Genomic DNA, 17,448 nt, shown 5'->3' on the forward strand with positions numbered 1-17,448 from the left:
TATATTAAAAGATAAGTTAACAAATATTTCTTTCAAAACAAATAATTCAAAAACAATCTGTCACAATAATAGTGATGCTTCTTCTTACTATATTCAATTTTAATTCAAACAATAATTTATGTTTTCTTAATATTTGTGTAGTTTTACTTAACACTCGACGAAATTAATGTTGAAATACTCAAAACAAAAACACTCTATATATATACACTAGCTTTTTACCCGCGGCTTCGCCCGCAGTGGAGAAATTAAATAAGTATGAGAGATAAAGGGTAAGGGTATAATAATAGAAATGTGTCAATATAATAACTAAATTTTATTGCTTGGCTGAGATCAACAATTTTTAAAAATTACTACAGACAATGAAGTTTCAACACCTTAAATATGCTTATTGAAATGCAACAACAAATGTTAAAATATATTTCACCGTGACAAAAATAAATAATTCTGAATTCGAACAATTTAAAAAAATAAAATACATAGTATTAATTTAAGATATTTTTATAGACAATGTTATAAGTTTTCCCGTCGGGTGCAAATATGTGTAAATTCCGGGCATTAGATACACGTGAACAGGCTACATAAAGTTGACCATGAGAGAAGCATGGTTTTTCTAAATGCACTTCTGCTACCTTGTGCCTTGTTTATAGTAAAAACAAAGCTAAGCTTGACGGGAAACTGAACCCTTTTAAATTGGAATGGAAGGTCAGTGGGAATAATTGGTATCCGAGGTATTATAACACTATTTCCCTTATTTTGTTATAAGAAGCTTTGTTCCATTACATAGCCGAGGAGCATCTAGATTTCGCATAAGCATTACTGCTACATTTAGTTTCAATTGAAGTTTATGTGACGGTACATCCGATAGTTCAAGTGAATTTAAAAACTCCACAGGATATGAAGTACTTAGTTCCGTATCCATAATTGTATCCATTGACAAATATTCCTTCATTTCTCCTTGAACCTCGTTTAAAATGTCAGTGCTAATCCTATTTACAATTTCATTTCTTGGTGCTAATATTGCTCTTACACACAACCACTGATCACTACACAAATTTTGTTGCAGTTCCGGAAAAACATTAGCAATGAGATCCACATCACTTCGAACTAAATTACAAAATTCTCTTGACAGTGATATGTAGCCTTCAGCGTCAACGTCTAAGCAACCATCACCAATTTTCAACAACATTTCTGCGTAAAGTCCTGAATCCACGTCACTATGAAGATGCACTCTCATATTCGTTTTCAGGCGGAGTTTTTCAATTTTCGGCCATAAGCTTGATGATTTAATGCACGCTTGAATTTCATCTGCTGGTGTCCCCCTTCGAATCGCTGCGACGGAAATCACCGGCTAATAAAACTACCATGCCTCCCATTATATCTGTACTATCTCGCAAGTCCTGGAGGGTCCGGTTAAAAGCTTCTATAGCCTTCTTATGAGACATTGTACTTTCATCCCACACTAAAAGCTTGCATTCTCGCAGCATCCTACCTCGTGAACTATTTTTACTAAAATTACAGATGGGCGAATCTTCCTGTGCCAAATTTAATGGTTATTTTAAAACGGAATGTGCCGTACGACCGCCCTTTAATAGCGTCGCGGCAATACCTGACGAAGCTACAGCAACTGCTATTTTTGGTCTTTTCTCACGGACATCTATACTAATATTATAAATGCGAATGTAAGTTTGTTTGTTAGAGTAAGAATTAACATCAGCGAGTTAGATCTAAAACAATAAAGTAACAGCTAACCACAAAAATTACGGATAACCTCAAAAATGTGAATAGTATTATACTGCATGTAACGACAGAAGAAAATAACAATAAATATAGAAAAGTTAGAAACAGTTGAAACTATATTCAATTGAATTAGATATTGTCGTCACCGTCGGTAATACAGTGGGTTGGTATTAAAGTATTCAGGGTTGAAACTTCATTACTATGATGCTAGATAATGCTAGATGGAGTTGAAATAACTAAATTTGACGATATTTTGTAAAACAATTTTTTATTTTTCGTAAATTTGTTTTATTTTTTTTAATAAAAAGTATCCTATGTTACTTCTAATACCTTCAAGAGTGTATGTGCAAAATTTCATGATGATCGGTTAAGTAGTTTTTGCGTGAAAGCGTAACAAACAAACTTACATTCGCATTTATAATATTAGTATAGATATAGATATATACAGTTTTTTTCTTAGTTTTTCTTCAATTTATTCCTTAAATCACTTAATGTCTTACTTATTTGTATCGATTTGCTCAAGTTTTACATATCGATAAAATTTTACATAACATCTTTTGAGATATTTGATAGCATAGACATACTACACATATGTAGTATAGTATAATATGTCAGTGTTTGATAGCTATTTGATAGTCGACATCCTAGAAATATACAATCACAGTTTGTGGAGTTTGATGCAGAAACGAACAAATAAGCAAAAACGAAAAGCGATACAATTTCTTTCGTTTTTGAAAAACTAACGAACTACTATATTTATTTTAATAATACCAGAATATTGTTTAAGCAGTTTCTGATTGTAAAGGGATGTTGTAGGTTTAATTGTTAAAGGTGTACCTTGCGAAGTCTGACGAAAAATAAAGGCCACATTCAATGTTCAAATAAAGTGTAAATTCATAAAAGTATCACTGCATTAATGATGCCCAAACGTCTAAAACCAAATGTTCACGAAATTTTGACATCACTAGTCACTTTCTCGGCTTCAAGACGATAATGATTTAATAATAATAATTATTTACTCTTACAAAAACAGTTTAAGGAAATTGATACTTGAAACGAAATTCTAAAGCAAAGTATAAATAATTTACGACTAATGCTTCGACAAAGTTAAATCCCTGAACTGAAACTCGGTTTATTAAAAAAAAATTAGAACTCGAATGAGTTCTAACTAATTTTTTCATCAAGTTATCAAACGTTAGAACTCTGATTTATGCCTCAGTTTGACATAGAACTTCAAATTTTGGGGGTCTAAGAAATTAGAACCACAGATAATAAATGTATTATCTGGTGTTAGAACCTGGTTTAAAAATAATTTGACATTTTTAACTTGAAGAATGCATAAGAGAACATATCTCAATCTCAAAAGTTCGTTATGTGCACGAAAATTAAAATAAGATACATAAATGTCTTTTGGTAATACATGTTTTATAATAAAAACGATAACAGTTTTGGCCCAGCCAAGTCGATCATTCAAATATTAAGGGGCCGGTTATAGCTATCAGTAAAATCCATCAGTAAAATGTTTGTTTTTAGTTTTTGAACATGTTAAATATTTCAAATTTTTGAAAAGATAATTGAGTCGAAAATCAATTTTTACTAACTTTTATTAATTTTGTTTTGGTTTTTATTTTTTGTAAAAAAAACTGTCAATTCGATTTTTATCAAAATTTGTCCTAATGTTGAAAACAATATTTCTTATAAGTAAAAATTAGTTAGAAGCTATTATCTCAAGTATTTGAAAAGGTATTTGAATCGATATTCAATTTTTACGAACTTTGAGTAATGTTTTTTCAGATTTTTATAAAAAAAATTGCCAATTCGATTTTTCTCAAAATTTTATCAGATGTCAAAAACATTATTCTTCGTTGCACAAAATTGTTTTGGAGATGAAATCATATTTTAGTCGTAAAATTTTGGAGGTGACACATTTTTTTTCAGTTTTTTTTTATTTATAAAAAAACCCGTTAATTAGATTATTTTCTTCTTTGGTATCTAGAGTTTTTGGCTCATGAGATAATTAGGGTTAACTAAAATTTTCATCTTTTTTTTAAACTGCTATGGAAAAAAAAACACCCACGGAATTTTCTTGAGAGCCCTTTCTGCATCTTTCTGCCTTATTATCTGTATAACAAAATTTATTTGGAATCGATATCTCTTCTGGTTTTTGAGCTACGGACGACGAAAAAAACGTACGAACGTACGTACACACACACGCACAGACATCTTTCTAAAAATCTTTTATTTCGACTCTAGGGACCTTGAAACGTCGAGAAATGTCAAAATTTTCAATTTGACGAATCGGACCCATTACAATAACTTCCTATGGGAAATTAAAAATACGATATCCCCTTCCGCTTATGGAAGACGTTCTCGATGAACTTTACAACGCTCATGTATTTAAAACTTTAGACTTAAAAACGGTTTCTTTCACGTTGACATTGCTCCCGAAAGTAGAAAATATACCTCTTCCTTAACACCTGATGCACAGTACGAGTTCTGTAAAGTGCCGTTTGGTCTTTGTATATCTCCTTCTGTTTTTCAGAAATACATATATTTACAAAATTTTAAAAGATCTCATTTTGAAAAAGCTAGTGCGTATTTACGTTGATGACTTTATAATCGCTTCGAAATAAAAACGATCTTCAATTTAATTGGAAAAAATGCAAATTTATGTTACTATCTTTTGTATATGGTTAAGCCCTCAATCGAAAAGACGAAAGCAGTAAGAAATATCCCTGATCCTAAAAACGTTTTTAGAAAATTCATACCCAATTATTCAAGAATTTCGAAACCCCAATCAGAAGAAGAAACTCTATGTCTGTATTTCGTTTTCGACATGAGCAAAGATCCACGTTCGAACATTTAAAAGATCTTCTGTGCAACGACCGTGTCTTAAAAATACAGCAGCTACGAGCTCGAGTTGATCGCGTTTATCTAATGGGACTAAAATTTAAAGTTTATACTGACTATTTAGCGTTTCAGAATTCTATGAAAAAAAAGTTAAGTTCACGGATGGCGAGATGGGCTCTACAAATAGAAAAATTCGATTGCGAGGTTTTGCATAGACCAGCTACTGCCATGAAACATGTAGATGCTTTGAGCAGAGTACCTAATATAACAAACGTCGAAACCGGAATTTTACATCGTGTCAAATACGCGCAAAGCAAAGATTAAACTTTTAAATTAATTTTAAATGTGCTGCAACTTGAAAGTTACGAAAACTACGTTAACAGAGGTGGTATTTTATACAAATTCCTCAAAGGTTTACTTGTTGTCCCGAAAAACATGAAAAAAGAAATTATTCGAAACGTACACGAACCAGGTCTCAACAACGCCAAAAAAGATAGAAAAGATCGTTAGGCAGGAATATTACTTCCCTTGTATCCAAAAAAGAGTTGCATACGTTATTTCGAATTGTGTGCCTTGCATTCTTACAGTAAAAAAGAGCGGGAAACAGGAAGGATTTCTAAACCCTATAGAAAAAGCTGATAAACCGCTACACACCTGTCATGTAGACCACCTTGGCCCAATGCCCTCAACGGCTAAAAACTATAAGTATAAGTACATGTTTTGTGTAATGGATGCTTTTACAAAATTTGTGTGGATTTTCCCGGTCAAGACAACAACGACGGATGAAGTTCTTAAAAAGATGATATACCTTGAAGACATATTTGGAAACCCACTCCTAATTATAACGAATAAAGGTGCTGCCTTTAGATCGACAGCATTCAAAGAGTATTGCGAGCAAAGAAGTATCCAAAAAGTTCAAATCACGACTGAAGTGCCTTGGGTTAATGGTCAGGTGGAACGTATGAACCGCATTATCATAGAAATGTTCACCAAGCTACCCGTATCAACCCGTTTTACGACTTCAAAGGACGATTAACTCAACAGTATCCAGAGCTACAAAAAAGACACTGTTTGAACTTTTGATCGGTGTACCAATGAGGAATGAAGAGGATATGAGGCTTTCGGAAATGATGGAAGAGGGAATTGGAACGAATTTTAAGCAAGCAGAGTTGAGCTTCGAAGAGATGCTAAATTACAAAAAGAAACGTTACATCAAGAGAACAGAATAAACTACGATAAAAACCGAAAACCAGCTTACAAATACGCCGTGCGTGACCTCGTGGCAATACAACGCACGCAATTTGGTCCAGGACTTAAAGTTCAACCTAAGTACCTTGGGATGGATGAAGTTACAAGAATCAAACGCAAAGACCGATACGAACTAAGTAAAATTGGAAGCCACGAAGGACCCAATAAAACGTCATCTGGTGCAGATCTTATGAAACGATAGATAAATGATGATGACGATAACGAATCTGATTCATCCGAGACGGATTCAGCCCAGAATGGCCGGATTTATTATGTGCCTACTGTCAATACCCCTAGTCAGTATGCCGGAAAACGATGTGCCAATACCATATCATCCCATCGTCCAGAGAAGAAGAACAACAATTACGAACACGCAACGGTTACGACATCTTCGTGCCGCATCGACTTTTTTCTATTTGCAAATTTTGCTTAAAGTTTAACTTTAGTATAATATTTTCATAACTCAGTATTATTATTATTATTAGTATTTAAAATAAAACTTTCAAATCAGTTTTACTGAACAAAACTGTCTTTTGTCGGCGCACCCCTCCCACATGTATTCAATTCGACAATTTATTTAATGAAACGAAACTAATGACAAATTTGTTTACCGAAAAACCAAACCTAACAAATTTTGAATATTATTTGTTGATAGAATGTCAGAATTTAATTTAATTTAAAAGCAGTCAATTATTCGTTAGAACTTTGTATTATAAAACCGAGATTTAAATCCTACAAATTCAATGAAAAATGTACCCTGAGTTCTAAGTAAATTATAAAAAGTGAAGAAATTCTCGGGTTTTAAAGACCTTAAAGAACAGAGTTCCAAAAATAAACCGGGAGTTATTAAATCGATTTTTGAATTTAATTTAAAACTTAGCAAACAATCTGAAAGCCTATTTCCAAGAAAGCAAACAAAGCCAACTTTAAACTTTCAACTATTGAGTTAAAAAACAAATTAGAGCTGTGAGAACCATCTTTTATCAACATCCTAACATTTTTTTTTAAGTAACATAAATAATTGTGTAACATCCACCTTTTGAAATAATGTATAAATTGTATAATCATTTTTTTGCACATATATATTTAACGTAGTATATTTTTTTTTTCACATCACTGTAAATAAAAATTGTAAGTGTTGGAGTCGAAATTCCCAAAATCAAGTAAAGCCGACACAATTTTTAATAGCGAACAAATTTATTGAAATTCAAAGTTTTTTATGGCGCTTTAAAATTATTTGTGTTGGTACCCAACCCGTGATTTATCGACTGACTTCTTACAGCAATTTCTTTATGTTGAAAGCTAGGTATATTATAAAGATTTTTGTACATAGCTTCAGTTATAAAGCGGCTTAGCAAGATATATCAAATTTACAGAGTGATTCAACTTAAAGCTACAAAAGATTAGTTATGAAAATTAGAAAAATAATAATAAAACATATTTGTTCAGGATTAAACAACATTCAATATGTATCATCAATTCAAACTATTTTACATTATTTATTTTATTTCAATCATTCAATTCATTGAAATTTACTTAAAATCATTCATACCTAAATTCATAAAAGTTATATCATTTACACATTTTACCAAACATTCAAACCATACACTATGTTATTTCTACAAATTTAAAATTGTCCAGTTAATTTTTTGCCTACTTAAATCTAATGTTAAAATTCATGCACAAACTTCTTATCAGCTACACAGTTATTTAGTTTCACTCAATTTTAATCTCGCATTCTCTTTTGTTGTCAAATTCTTGCACCTTGCAATCATGAATTTATGCAAGAATCGATCTCTTGGATTTCGATCGTCAAGCTGTGCAGACATGGTAATATTTTGTATCACAAAACACATAATTTAACAAATACAACACACATATATTTCACATATTGATTGGTGCCTCTTTAATTTAGTTGGTTACTTCAAAATCGAGTTAAACAAGAATAAATATAAAACATTTACATACAGTCTATTGATTCGTTCGCAAACATTGTGGTCCTTCAACGCCGAATTATAATTGATTGAATTAGATAAAAAATCAAAAGTGGTATAAAAATAATGTTTCATATTAGTCATATGTACAATATATTGATTACATGAATCTATATGTACAGATGTATATGCGACGTTACTCCACTTGCAAGGTTTCGTGAACTTTATTAGACTTTCAAATTATACGAGTATTTGTTAAATTAATTTAAACTTTAAAGTGTGAACATTGAGTGCTTGTATTATAATTAATAATAATTTATCCGCTCATTGTTCGCTAAAACTGAACATAGTTTTCTTTTTGCTAAGAACAAATATGTATATATATATTTAGCATTAAATTGTGCGATGGCGAGTGCATTAAAAGTTAAATGTGGTAATGCTAAAGGGCGTTTAACTCGGGCGGCAGCATTTGTAGAGACAATTGATGAATCTACACCGATAGAAATGTTAGAAATTGGTTAGGTAAATTAGAAACCGCGTGGAGAGAATTTTCTGCACTTCATAATGAGATTCTTCAGCAATCAGAAGAAACAGAAGTCGATGAAATGGAAAATGAGTTTTCGGTATACGAAACAAAATATTTTGTAACGAATTCTCAAATTGTCAAAGCTATTCGCGAAAAAGTTAATTCCGATGGAATTTCTGCTAAAACATCTGACGCTATAGATCGTTTAGCTGATCAGCAATCGATATTTCTAGAAAAACTAGGTTCGGCTCCGTTGTCTGCCAATGATTCGAATACTACAAAACTTCCTTCGATAATTGTGCCACCATTTAGCGGCAGCTATAAGGATTGGCCTTCCTTTAGGGATTTTTTCTTGGGGTCAGTTGATACGAGGAAAAATCTTAGTCCAACTCATAAATTTCATTATTTGAAATCCTATTTGCGCGGTGATGCAGCTAATCTAATAAAACACATTGCAATTAGTGATACAAATTATCCCGAAGCATGGGATCGCTTAGAAAAACGTTATGATCGGTGTCAATTAATCGTACAATCATTTATACAAACCTTTTTGTCGCTTCCTTCTGCCAGTGTCTCTAATGTACAAACATTAAGAAAAATATCTGACGGTGCCGATGAAGTTGTGCGTGGGCTAAGTGCTTTGAACAAATCGGGCCGCGACCCATGGCTTATTTATTTGTTATTAAACAAATTGGATTCCGATTCAAAACAATCTTGGGCAGAACATATCGGATCTCGGGAAGATTGCACAATAATAGAATTTTTAGAATTCTTAGAAGAGCGGTGTGATGCTCTTGAAGCATGCCAATCTCTTAACAATCGTTCGGTAACATCGCGTACAAAGCTATCGAATAGCATTCGGGCACATTTAGCTGGGCCTTCAGATTCAGCTTCAACATCTAAATGCCCAATGTGTCAAGACAGTCATATCCTTCCACAGTGCTCCAAATTCGTCGGGTTAGACGTTGAATCTCGCCGAAACTTTGCAAAGACAAATCGTTTATGTTTCAATTGTCTTCGTGCTGGGCATTCGTCGAAAAATTGCCATTCATCGTTTCGTTGTAGGGTGTGCAAATCACGCCATCATTCGCTAGTGCACCCAGTTGAAATCAATAATTCAAAATCATCTTCTGTATCTTCTAATCAGCTTCAATTACCGTTGTCAAATCTCGCTACATCTAATATACCGGTCATTAATAATCATTCGCTTGATCTTAGCTGTCAGAAGAAAACTCTTCTACCAACCATCTGGGCTAAAATTGAAGACGTTCAAGGAAATTTTATAAACTGTCGGGTGCTCCTTGATTCCGGGTCACAGTCTTCATTTATTGTTGAATCTTTTGTTCAAAGACTCGGTGTTCAACGAACTCATTCGAAAATTCCTATCCTCGGTTTATCATCGACAGAGATAGGATATACCAAAGGTCGCATATCCTTAAATATTCATTCTCGTTGCAACTCGTCACATCTGTTCGTTGATGCCTTTATTCTCGACAAATTGACTTCCAATTTACCATCTAAATCCATTGACGTTTCATCTTGGTCTTATATTTCAAATCTTGAACTCGCTGATCCAAACTTTAACATCGCTGCTCCTATCGATATTCTTCTTGGTGGTGATAAGCTTTGGACCATTATTAAAGGTGGACAAATTCGAGGTCCTGATGGATATCCAATCGCCCAAAGTACTTCGTTTGGGTGGGTCATTACGGGACAATTCTTCGAACGAGAAGAATCAAATCATTTTCTCTCGTGTTATTCTACTATCGACATAGATAACTCGATGCAACGGCTCTGGGAACTTGAGGAAGTTGCTCCAGCAATTCATTCAATTGTCGTCGACCAAGCAGAAGAACACTTTCGCCAGACATTTTCTCGTTCTCCAGATTTGAAGTATGTAGTTCAGCTTCCATTTAAAACACCAAATCCGTCGTTCGAAAATACTCTTTCACTCGCTGTTTCTCGTCTTCATGCAATGGAACGTCGTTTTAATCAAAATCCAAAATTGCGAGAGTTGTATTCTAATTTTATGCGAGAATACATTGACTTAGGTCATATGACTCGAATTCCTAACGATGAAATTAAGGTCTCTAATGGCAGGTGTTTTTATCTGCCTCATCATGCGGTCTTGAAACCGGACAGCTCGTCCACAAAATTGCGTGTCGTTTTCGATGGCTCAACTAAAGACTCAGCAGGAAAATCCTTGAACAGTACACTGTTAGTAGGCCCTCCGATTCAACGTGATCTGATAGGTGTGTGTTTACGCTTTCGACGACATCCTTTCGTGTTCACGGCGGACGTAGTTAAAATGTTTCGCCAAATTTGGATAGAGGATCCCCACGCTGATTACCAACGGATTGTTTGGCGCGATTCTCCTTCCAAAGAAATAGAACACTATCGATTACATACCGTTACATACGGTACAGCACCCGCTCCGTTTTTGTCCGTTCGCGTATTAAAACAGCTTGCAAAAGATTACCGATCCGAGTATCCAAATGCAGCCCGTGTTCTTTTGGAAGATGTTTATGTTGACGACGTGATGACAGGGGCAAAATCTACCAAGGAACTCATCGAATTGCAGTCGGAATTAGTTGCTCTTCTATCAATGGCCAAACTTCAGCTGCGAAAATGGAGTTCTAACAGTTGGTCACTTCTTGCTTCTCTTCCAAAGGAAGATTGTGTGTACGCTTTCTTTGATACAGAACGCTCAAAATCGTTTGTTAAGGTGCTTGGTATGCATTGGAACCCTTCAAGTGATGAATATGCTTTTCGTATGTCAAAAGTACTTCCAACCATTTCACTTACCAGGCGTTCATTGTTGTCAGAAGTGTCGCGGATATTTGACCCATTAGGACTGTTAGCGCCTTCAGTCGTGCTTTTCAAAATCCTCTTTCAGGAACTCTGGTCTTCAGACTTAAAACTAGGATGGGACGACCAGCTGCCTCTGGGATTAGCTGACCGATGGGCAAGGTACAGAGAGGAGCTTCCTTGTTTTGAGCAAATTAGAATCCCGAGAAACTTGTTCCAATCTTCGTTCAACGACATAGAGCTTCACGGGTTTTGTGATGCATCATCACGTGCGTACGGTGCTGTTTTATATACCCGGTGCAAAATTGCTGAAGGTGTGTACAAAATAACCATAATTGCAGCAAAAACAAAGGTCGCTCCACTGAAGCCGATTTCAATCCCCCGTTTGGAGCTATGTGGGCCTTGCTATTAGTTCGCCTGATCAACCTAATCAAAACATCGCTTTCGTACAAATTTTCAAAAACTGTGGCTTGGTGCGACTCTGAAATAGTGTTGCACTGGCTCTCTTCACCTCCTCGTCGCTGGGTTACCTTTGTCGCCAACAGAACCGCTGCTATACTGGAAGTTACACCAAGGAGTTGCTGGCGCCATATATCATCAGAGTCAAATCCAGCAGATTGTTCGTCGCGCGGTGTTACTCCGTCGAATCTCCCGAACCATCACCTCTGGTGGACTGGTCCATCATGGTTGTGTCTGGAGGAGAATGCATGGCCTAAACCCAAATTCGTAACCTTACAACAAGAAAATAACGAAATTTTACTCGAACAAAGACTATCTCCGCATCAAGTGCTCCAAACTTCAGTGAAAAATTTTGATGTCATTGATCATATAATCAGTAAGACCTCGTCGTGGTTTCGAATGCAAAGAATACTCGCGTACGTCATTCGCTTCATATTTAACTATTTAAGCAAAACTTCAAAACGTCAGCGTCGTACCTCGTACTTAACTGTAAAAGACATTCATATCGCCAAAACAACCATAATAAAATCGGTCCAACTAACATCATTCAGTGAAGATATTCGTACTGTAATACTCAAAAAAGAACTACCCTTAAAATCCAAACTTCTAAAATACGCCCCTTTCCTTGACAACAATGGTCTTCTAAGAGTAGGAGGAAGAATTAAAAATTCTTACTTATCTTTTAATATAAAACATCCTTATATTCTGCCAAATAAAAGATTTTCCTCTCTCATTATAGAAGATATCCACAAAAATAATCTTCATCCAGGAGTCTCCGCAACATTTGCCATCGTAAGGCAGCAGTTTTGGAATTTGGGATGTCGAAATTCAATCCGCAAGATTGTTTTCAACTGCAAAAGATGCTTCAAACTGCGAAAAAGTACTACTTCGCAACTAATGGGTGATTTGCCATCACAAAGGATCTCGCAAAGTCGTCCCTTTTCGAATACTGGATGCGATTATGCAGGGCCATTCAACATAAAATTGTCCAAAGGTCGTAATCCCAAGACGTCAAAAGCATACATATGCCTATTTGTGTGTATGGCCACTAAAGCCATCCACCTCGAGCTAGTGAGTGACCTTACTTCCGAAGCGTTTCTTGCCGCATTTCGTCGATTTGTGTCTCGTCGTGGATTATGTTCGAACGTTTACTCGGACAATGGAACCAACTTCCAAGGCGCACGTCGGTGTCTCAACGAGATGCACAAGTTGGTGTTATCAGAAGCGTATAACGAAGATGTTGCAACGTCACTTGCATCGCATGGCACTTCATCCCCCCATCGTCACCACACTTTGGCGGTCTTTGGGAGGCAGGTGTCAAGTCCGTCAAATTTCACCTTCGACGAGTAGTCGGAGCAACGATTCTTACATTTGAAGAAATGTACACCGTTCTCACTCAGATCGAAGCTATTCTGAATTCTCGTCCTCTTTGTGTTATATCCGATCAAGATTTAAACCCTCTAACCCCCGCTCATTTTATTATAGGTGAACCGTTTACTTCTGTCCCGGAGCCTACCACTTCAAACACGCCACTAAATCGCCTCTCACAATGGAATCACCTACAAAATATGGTTCAAGGTTTTTGGAAACGGTGGCACATGGAGTATATCACCACACTTCAAGAACGGCCAAAGTGGAAGCAGCAGAGTCCAAACCTAAAACCAGGGGACCTTGTTATTATAAAGGAACCAAATCTTCCCCCAACAAAGTGGCTACTTGGCAAAATCACAGCAACAACTCAAGGTACAGATGGTCGAGTACGAGTTGCAACTGTAAAAACGAGTGGTGGAACCTTTGTTCGTGCAATCACCAAGCTGGCAGTTGTACCCATGTCCTGAAACTCGTTCCAGGGGACCGGGATGTTCAGGATTAAACAACATTCAATATGTATCATCAATTCAAACTATTTTACATTATTTATTTTATTTCAATCATTCAATTCATTGAAATTTACTTAAAATCATTCATACCTAAATTCATAAAAGTTATATCATTTACACATTTTACCAAACATTCAAACCATACACTATGTTATTTCTACAAATTTAAAATTGTCCAGTTAATTTTTTGCCTACTTAAATCTAATGTTAAAATTCATGCACAAACTTCTTATCAGCTACACAGTTATTTAGTTTCACTCAATTTTAATCTCGCATTCTCTTTTGTTGTCAAATTCTTGCACCTTGCAATCATGAATTTATGCAAGAATCGATCTCTTGGATTTCGATCGTCAAGCTGTGCAGACATGGTAATATTTTGTATCACAAAACACATAATTTAACAAATACAACACACATATATTTCACATATTGATTGGTGCCTCTTTAATTTAGTTGGTTACTTCAAAATCGAGTTAAACAAGAATAAATATAAAACATTTACATACAGTCTATTGATTCGTTCGCAAACAATATTGATAGTTTGAAGATTTTTACAACCCCACAAACCCAACATATCCCACTAAGCCGTCGACAAATCATATCCTGAGTAGCTACACAAATAGTTTTAAATATTATAAACGGCGATTACAGTAAGTGTAGCAGTAAAAGATTCCAGCTCAGAGTATAAAAGGCGAAGCAAATTGTAACATAAAGCATTCGTTGGAATACAATTGATAAGTAAACGTACAACGCTAGTTGGAGTTGCTTTTTTCTTTCATCCAAATAAGTTTCCTTTTTCCTAAGTGTTGGTTATCCTGTTGTACAAACACACACATAAACACTGTTACGTACAACAAAAACGCTTCAGAACATAAATAATAAAAACAACCATTCAATAGCATGGTACACTGAGGAGTATGCTCACTGTTTCTTATTTACATTTGCAAATCTCGGGTATGTTAAGTTTTTATTAAATTTAGAATTCAAGTTAAAATTTGATAAAACAATGAAAAATATAACAATTCACCGCAAGAGGTAAATTTGTTGTTTATTATTCTCCATTTTCTATTTTTGAAAAGTTTCAAAATTATAAACAAATAACATTTGTAAAATTAAACTTGTTTATATAATTCAAGGAGAAGATTGTATTAATGCCATCAAAGAATTTTTATATTAAGACCTTGAAACAAATACATGTACTTATTAATATTACTACAAAGAATATCACGGACAAATAAAACAGAGTACATTCTTCGTCTTGGCTCAAGAGTCTGTATCCCTATAACAACAAAGATCTACTATTATAATTATTACAAATGTAACTTTTTTGTTTGTTTAATATTTACCATCCTATCAATTAGATTGTTTTGTGTCAATCATAATGATCGAATAGTAAATTGCTTTCAGGGTTTAAAGGTCTTTAAAATCAGAAGAAGTTCTGAGTTATAACTTCCTAGAGAGTATTTAAAAATTGTTTGACTTAATAAACGACTGAAAGACAAAACAGTTGAAAGATCGAGAAGCAAATCATAACGAACCATGTCAGACATGTAAGTAAGGTCCCATTCCTTATAGCTTTGATCCTCTGTATATCATTGGCAAGTACTAAGCATCCTCCATTCCCCGATGTAAAAACATTGATGAATAAATGACTACCTTCAGGAACAACTGAAAGAACTGCAATAGTAATAGAGATTTGATTCCAAATCACCTATTACATAGGACCAAAACCAATTTAGTAGGGTACAATCGAAACCATATAATTTTAATTAGTGTAAACCACATCCATTTTACATTGCTTTTAGGAAATCTAGTAGATGATCAAAAACATGTTGAAAACTAGAAAAGTACAACGTTTAATTATACAATATACATATCGTCGCCCGAGAATTGGTTTGATCCATACGCCATTGGCACTTTTTCGAGAAAAACGCATTTAAAGGTTCGCGTACTTAGTACTCCGAAACTGTGCGATAGGATTTTATTTTTATTTTTTAAATTGAAGTTAGTCTTATTAAGACTTCACCTACCAATTTTTAAAGTGTTTGACTTACCGTTAACAAGATACGTTAATCAGCACAAAAGTCTACTTTTTTAGCTTGTATCCCACCTCATACATTTTGTAAATGATTTTTTTTCCATACACGTGGAACACACAAAAATGAATATGGCACAAACCAATTCTCATCAATAAATATTATGAAAGGCAAGAAAGCATGTTGTTAGATGCTAAAATTTTAAAAGAAAATCGATTATATATTTGTTTTCAATAAAGTCTTTATTAAAAAAACTAAATAAAAAATAAATATTTTTCTTTAAAAATAAACAAAAAAACAAACAAAAATTAAAGCAGTTCTTATTCTTATTTATTCATTACTTAAAAAGATAGTACATTGTAAATACATTAATTTGGTAAAAACAAAATAAAAAAGCAGTTCTACTGCTATCACTTTTTTAGTTTATTAAGCAATGTTTTAAGATATTGCTTATTTCAGGAAAAAACGGTAACAAGTCTTTAAGGTCTTTTTTCTTTTCTTTTGAGATCGGTGTTTTAAAGGTTTGTGTTAATTTTGCACAAAGCAAATTGTTCGGTGTTGGTAATGCACCCTTGGTGGCTGTCTTAAATAAACTTACAGTTTTGTACTCTTTTTCTTTCGCCGAGTTTTTAAATTTTATTTCAATTTATTTTTTTCATAAAGCAATATTTTTACTTTGGAAAAAGGTACTTTGCTGAAGTATATTTTGTTAGCCAAATGGATACCTTAAAATCTTCAGGAAGCATTTGAATAATTTTAAGTTCAACTTTGTCTGTGTTCATGCTTGTTAAAAGCTTGACTAGATGCAGTGGACTATGGATCTCAAGGTTTTTCAAATACTTATCGATTGCCGAATGAATGCAATCCACCTCCTGAATTAAGGAGTATCCCGTCTCGGAATATCTCTGGACAATCATCTACACCGCTTCGGTTCCGGAATATTTTAATTGCGGTGGAATTGATTTTGTTCCTATTCTGCGGAACACTTTATCACACCATAGTATGATGGATTTTAAGGTGGTGTATACTTCGATAAGCCTTTCCAAAATTTTTATTAATGCACTTGCAATGTCATTTCCTGAGCGACCACTATGAGCCTCTGTGTTCTGTCTTTTCTTTTTATGCCAGGGATAGCAACTACTACTGTTCCAATTAGATTGAACATATTAAGCTTTCTCTTATAGTAAAATGCGGATGCGTTTCTCCTTGGCAAGCTGAATACACTTTGTAGGTCATAGCTTATTACACATTTTGTTGCATCCAAACAAAAATAAAAATGCTTCTATCTAAATCTCGGTCGGTTTTCAAAAGCATTTTATCTTTTATGTGTTCTTTAAATTTAGTTTTTTCGTCGGTGTCAGATTGTTTTCATTATTTTTAAATAAAACGCATTTGTCGCATTGGTCTTTCTTAGGTTTATGAAATGAAAGATTGAATTCGATATTGAAAATTGATCGGTAAACATTCTCTTTTACTGGATTTTGATAATCTTCAACATAAAGTCTGTACATCTATATATTTATATTTCAGATATTTCTTATCTGAAGTTGCACGACACAATTTTAATGGATATGGCACAAACCAATACTAAAATTTTGTTTGCGATCATTGTCCCATAAAAATAGCATTTCTTAAACACAAGTGCACGTAGGACAAACCAATTCTCAACATTCTTAGTATTTTTTCTATCCCTTGTCACCGTAATATGCACGTGGAACAAAGCAATTCTGACAAAAAACTTGACACAAATTATATGGAAAAAATGTCCCAAACGCCAAAAAATGGTTTATGGCACAAAACAATTCTAGAAAATGTTGATTTTGGTGGATATGGAACAAAATTGATGTTGGATATCTCGGGATTGAAAAGACGTAGCGCAAATCTGATCACAGATTTAGAAAGAGCATACAAAATAACCATAGAATCCATTCCTAACTCAAAACCGCCAAAAGTGGCGTATGGAACAAACC

General features: G+C 34.3%; 2 protein-coding genes across 2 annotated transcripts; one reads left to right on the forward strand and one right to left on the reverse strand.

Moving 5' to 3' along the window:
• Window positions 1-748: 748 nt before the first annotated feature.
• LOC129953722 (uncharacterized) lies at window positions 749-1,186 on the reverse strand. The gene has a single exon (XM_056067115.1). The coding sequence runs from the start codon at window positions 1,184-1,186 to the stop codon at window positions 749-751; it is 438 nt and encodes a 145-aa protein (XP_055923090.1).
• Window positions 1,187-8,374: 7,188 nt separating this feature from the next.
• LOC129953729 (uncharacterized) lies at window positions 8,375-12,912 on the forward strand. The gene is made up of 3 exons (XM_056067127.1): window positions 8,375-11,265; window positions 11,445-11,938; window positions 12,302-12,912. Exons 1-3 carry the CDS (start codon window positions 8,375-8,377, stop codon window positions 12,910-12,912), a joined length of 3,996 nt encoding a protein of 1,331 aa, XP_055923102.1.
• Window positions 12,913-17,448: the final 4,536 nt, after the last annotated feature.

This window comes from Eupeodes corollae, chromosome 1 (assembly GCF_945859685.1).
Source record: "Eupeodes corollae chromosome 1, idEupCoro1.1, whole genome shotgun sequence".
Classification (NCBI taxonomy): Eukaryota; Metazoa; Arthropoda; class Insecta; order Diptera; family Syrphidae; genus Eupeodes; species Eupeodes corollae.

What these genes read in the sequence shown, in the direction of transcription:
- LOC129953722 (XM_056067115.1), bottom strand. Translation starts at nt 1,186, where the DNA reads ATGTTGTTGAAAATTGGTGATGGTTGCTTAGACGTTGACGCTGAAGGC.
- LOC129953729 (XM_056067127.1), top strand. Translation starts at nt 8,375, where the DNA reads ATGGAAAATGAGTTTTCGGTATACGAAACAAAATATTTTGTAACGAAT. An exon ending in TTAGCTGACCGATGGGCAAG is followed by an intron (nt 11,266 to 11,444) that starts GTACAGAGAGGA and finishes CCATAATTGCAG; the next exon opens with CAAAAACAAAGGTCGCTCCA. An exon ending in TGTCATTGATCATATAATCA is followed by an intron (nt 11,939 to 12,301) that starts GTAAGACCTCGT and finishes CTCTCATTATAG; the next exon opens with AAGATATCCACAAAAATAAT.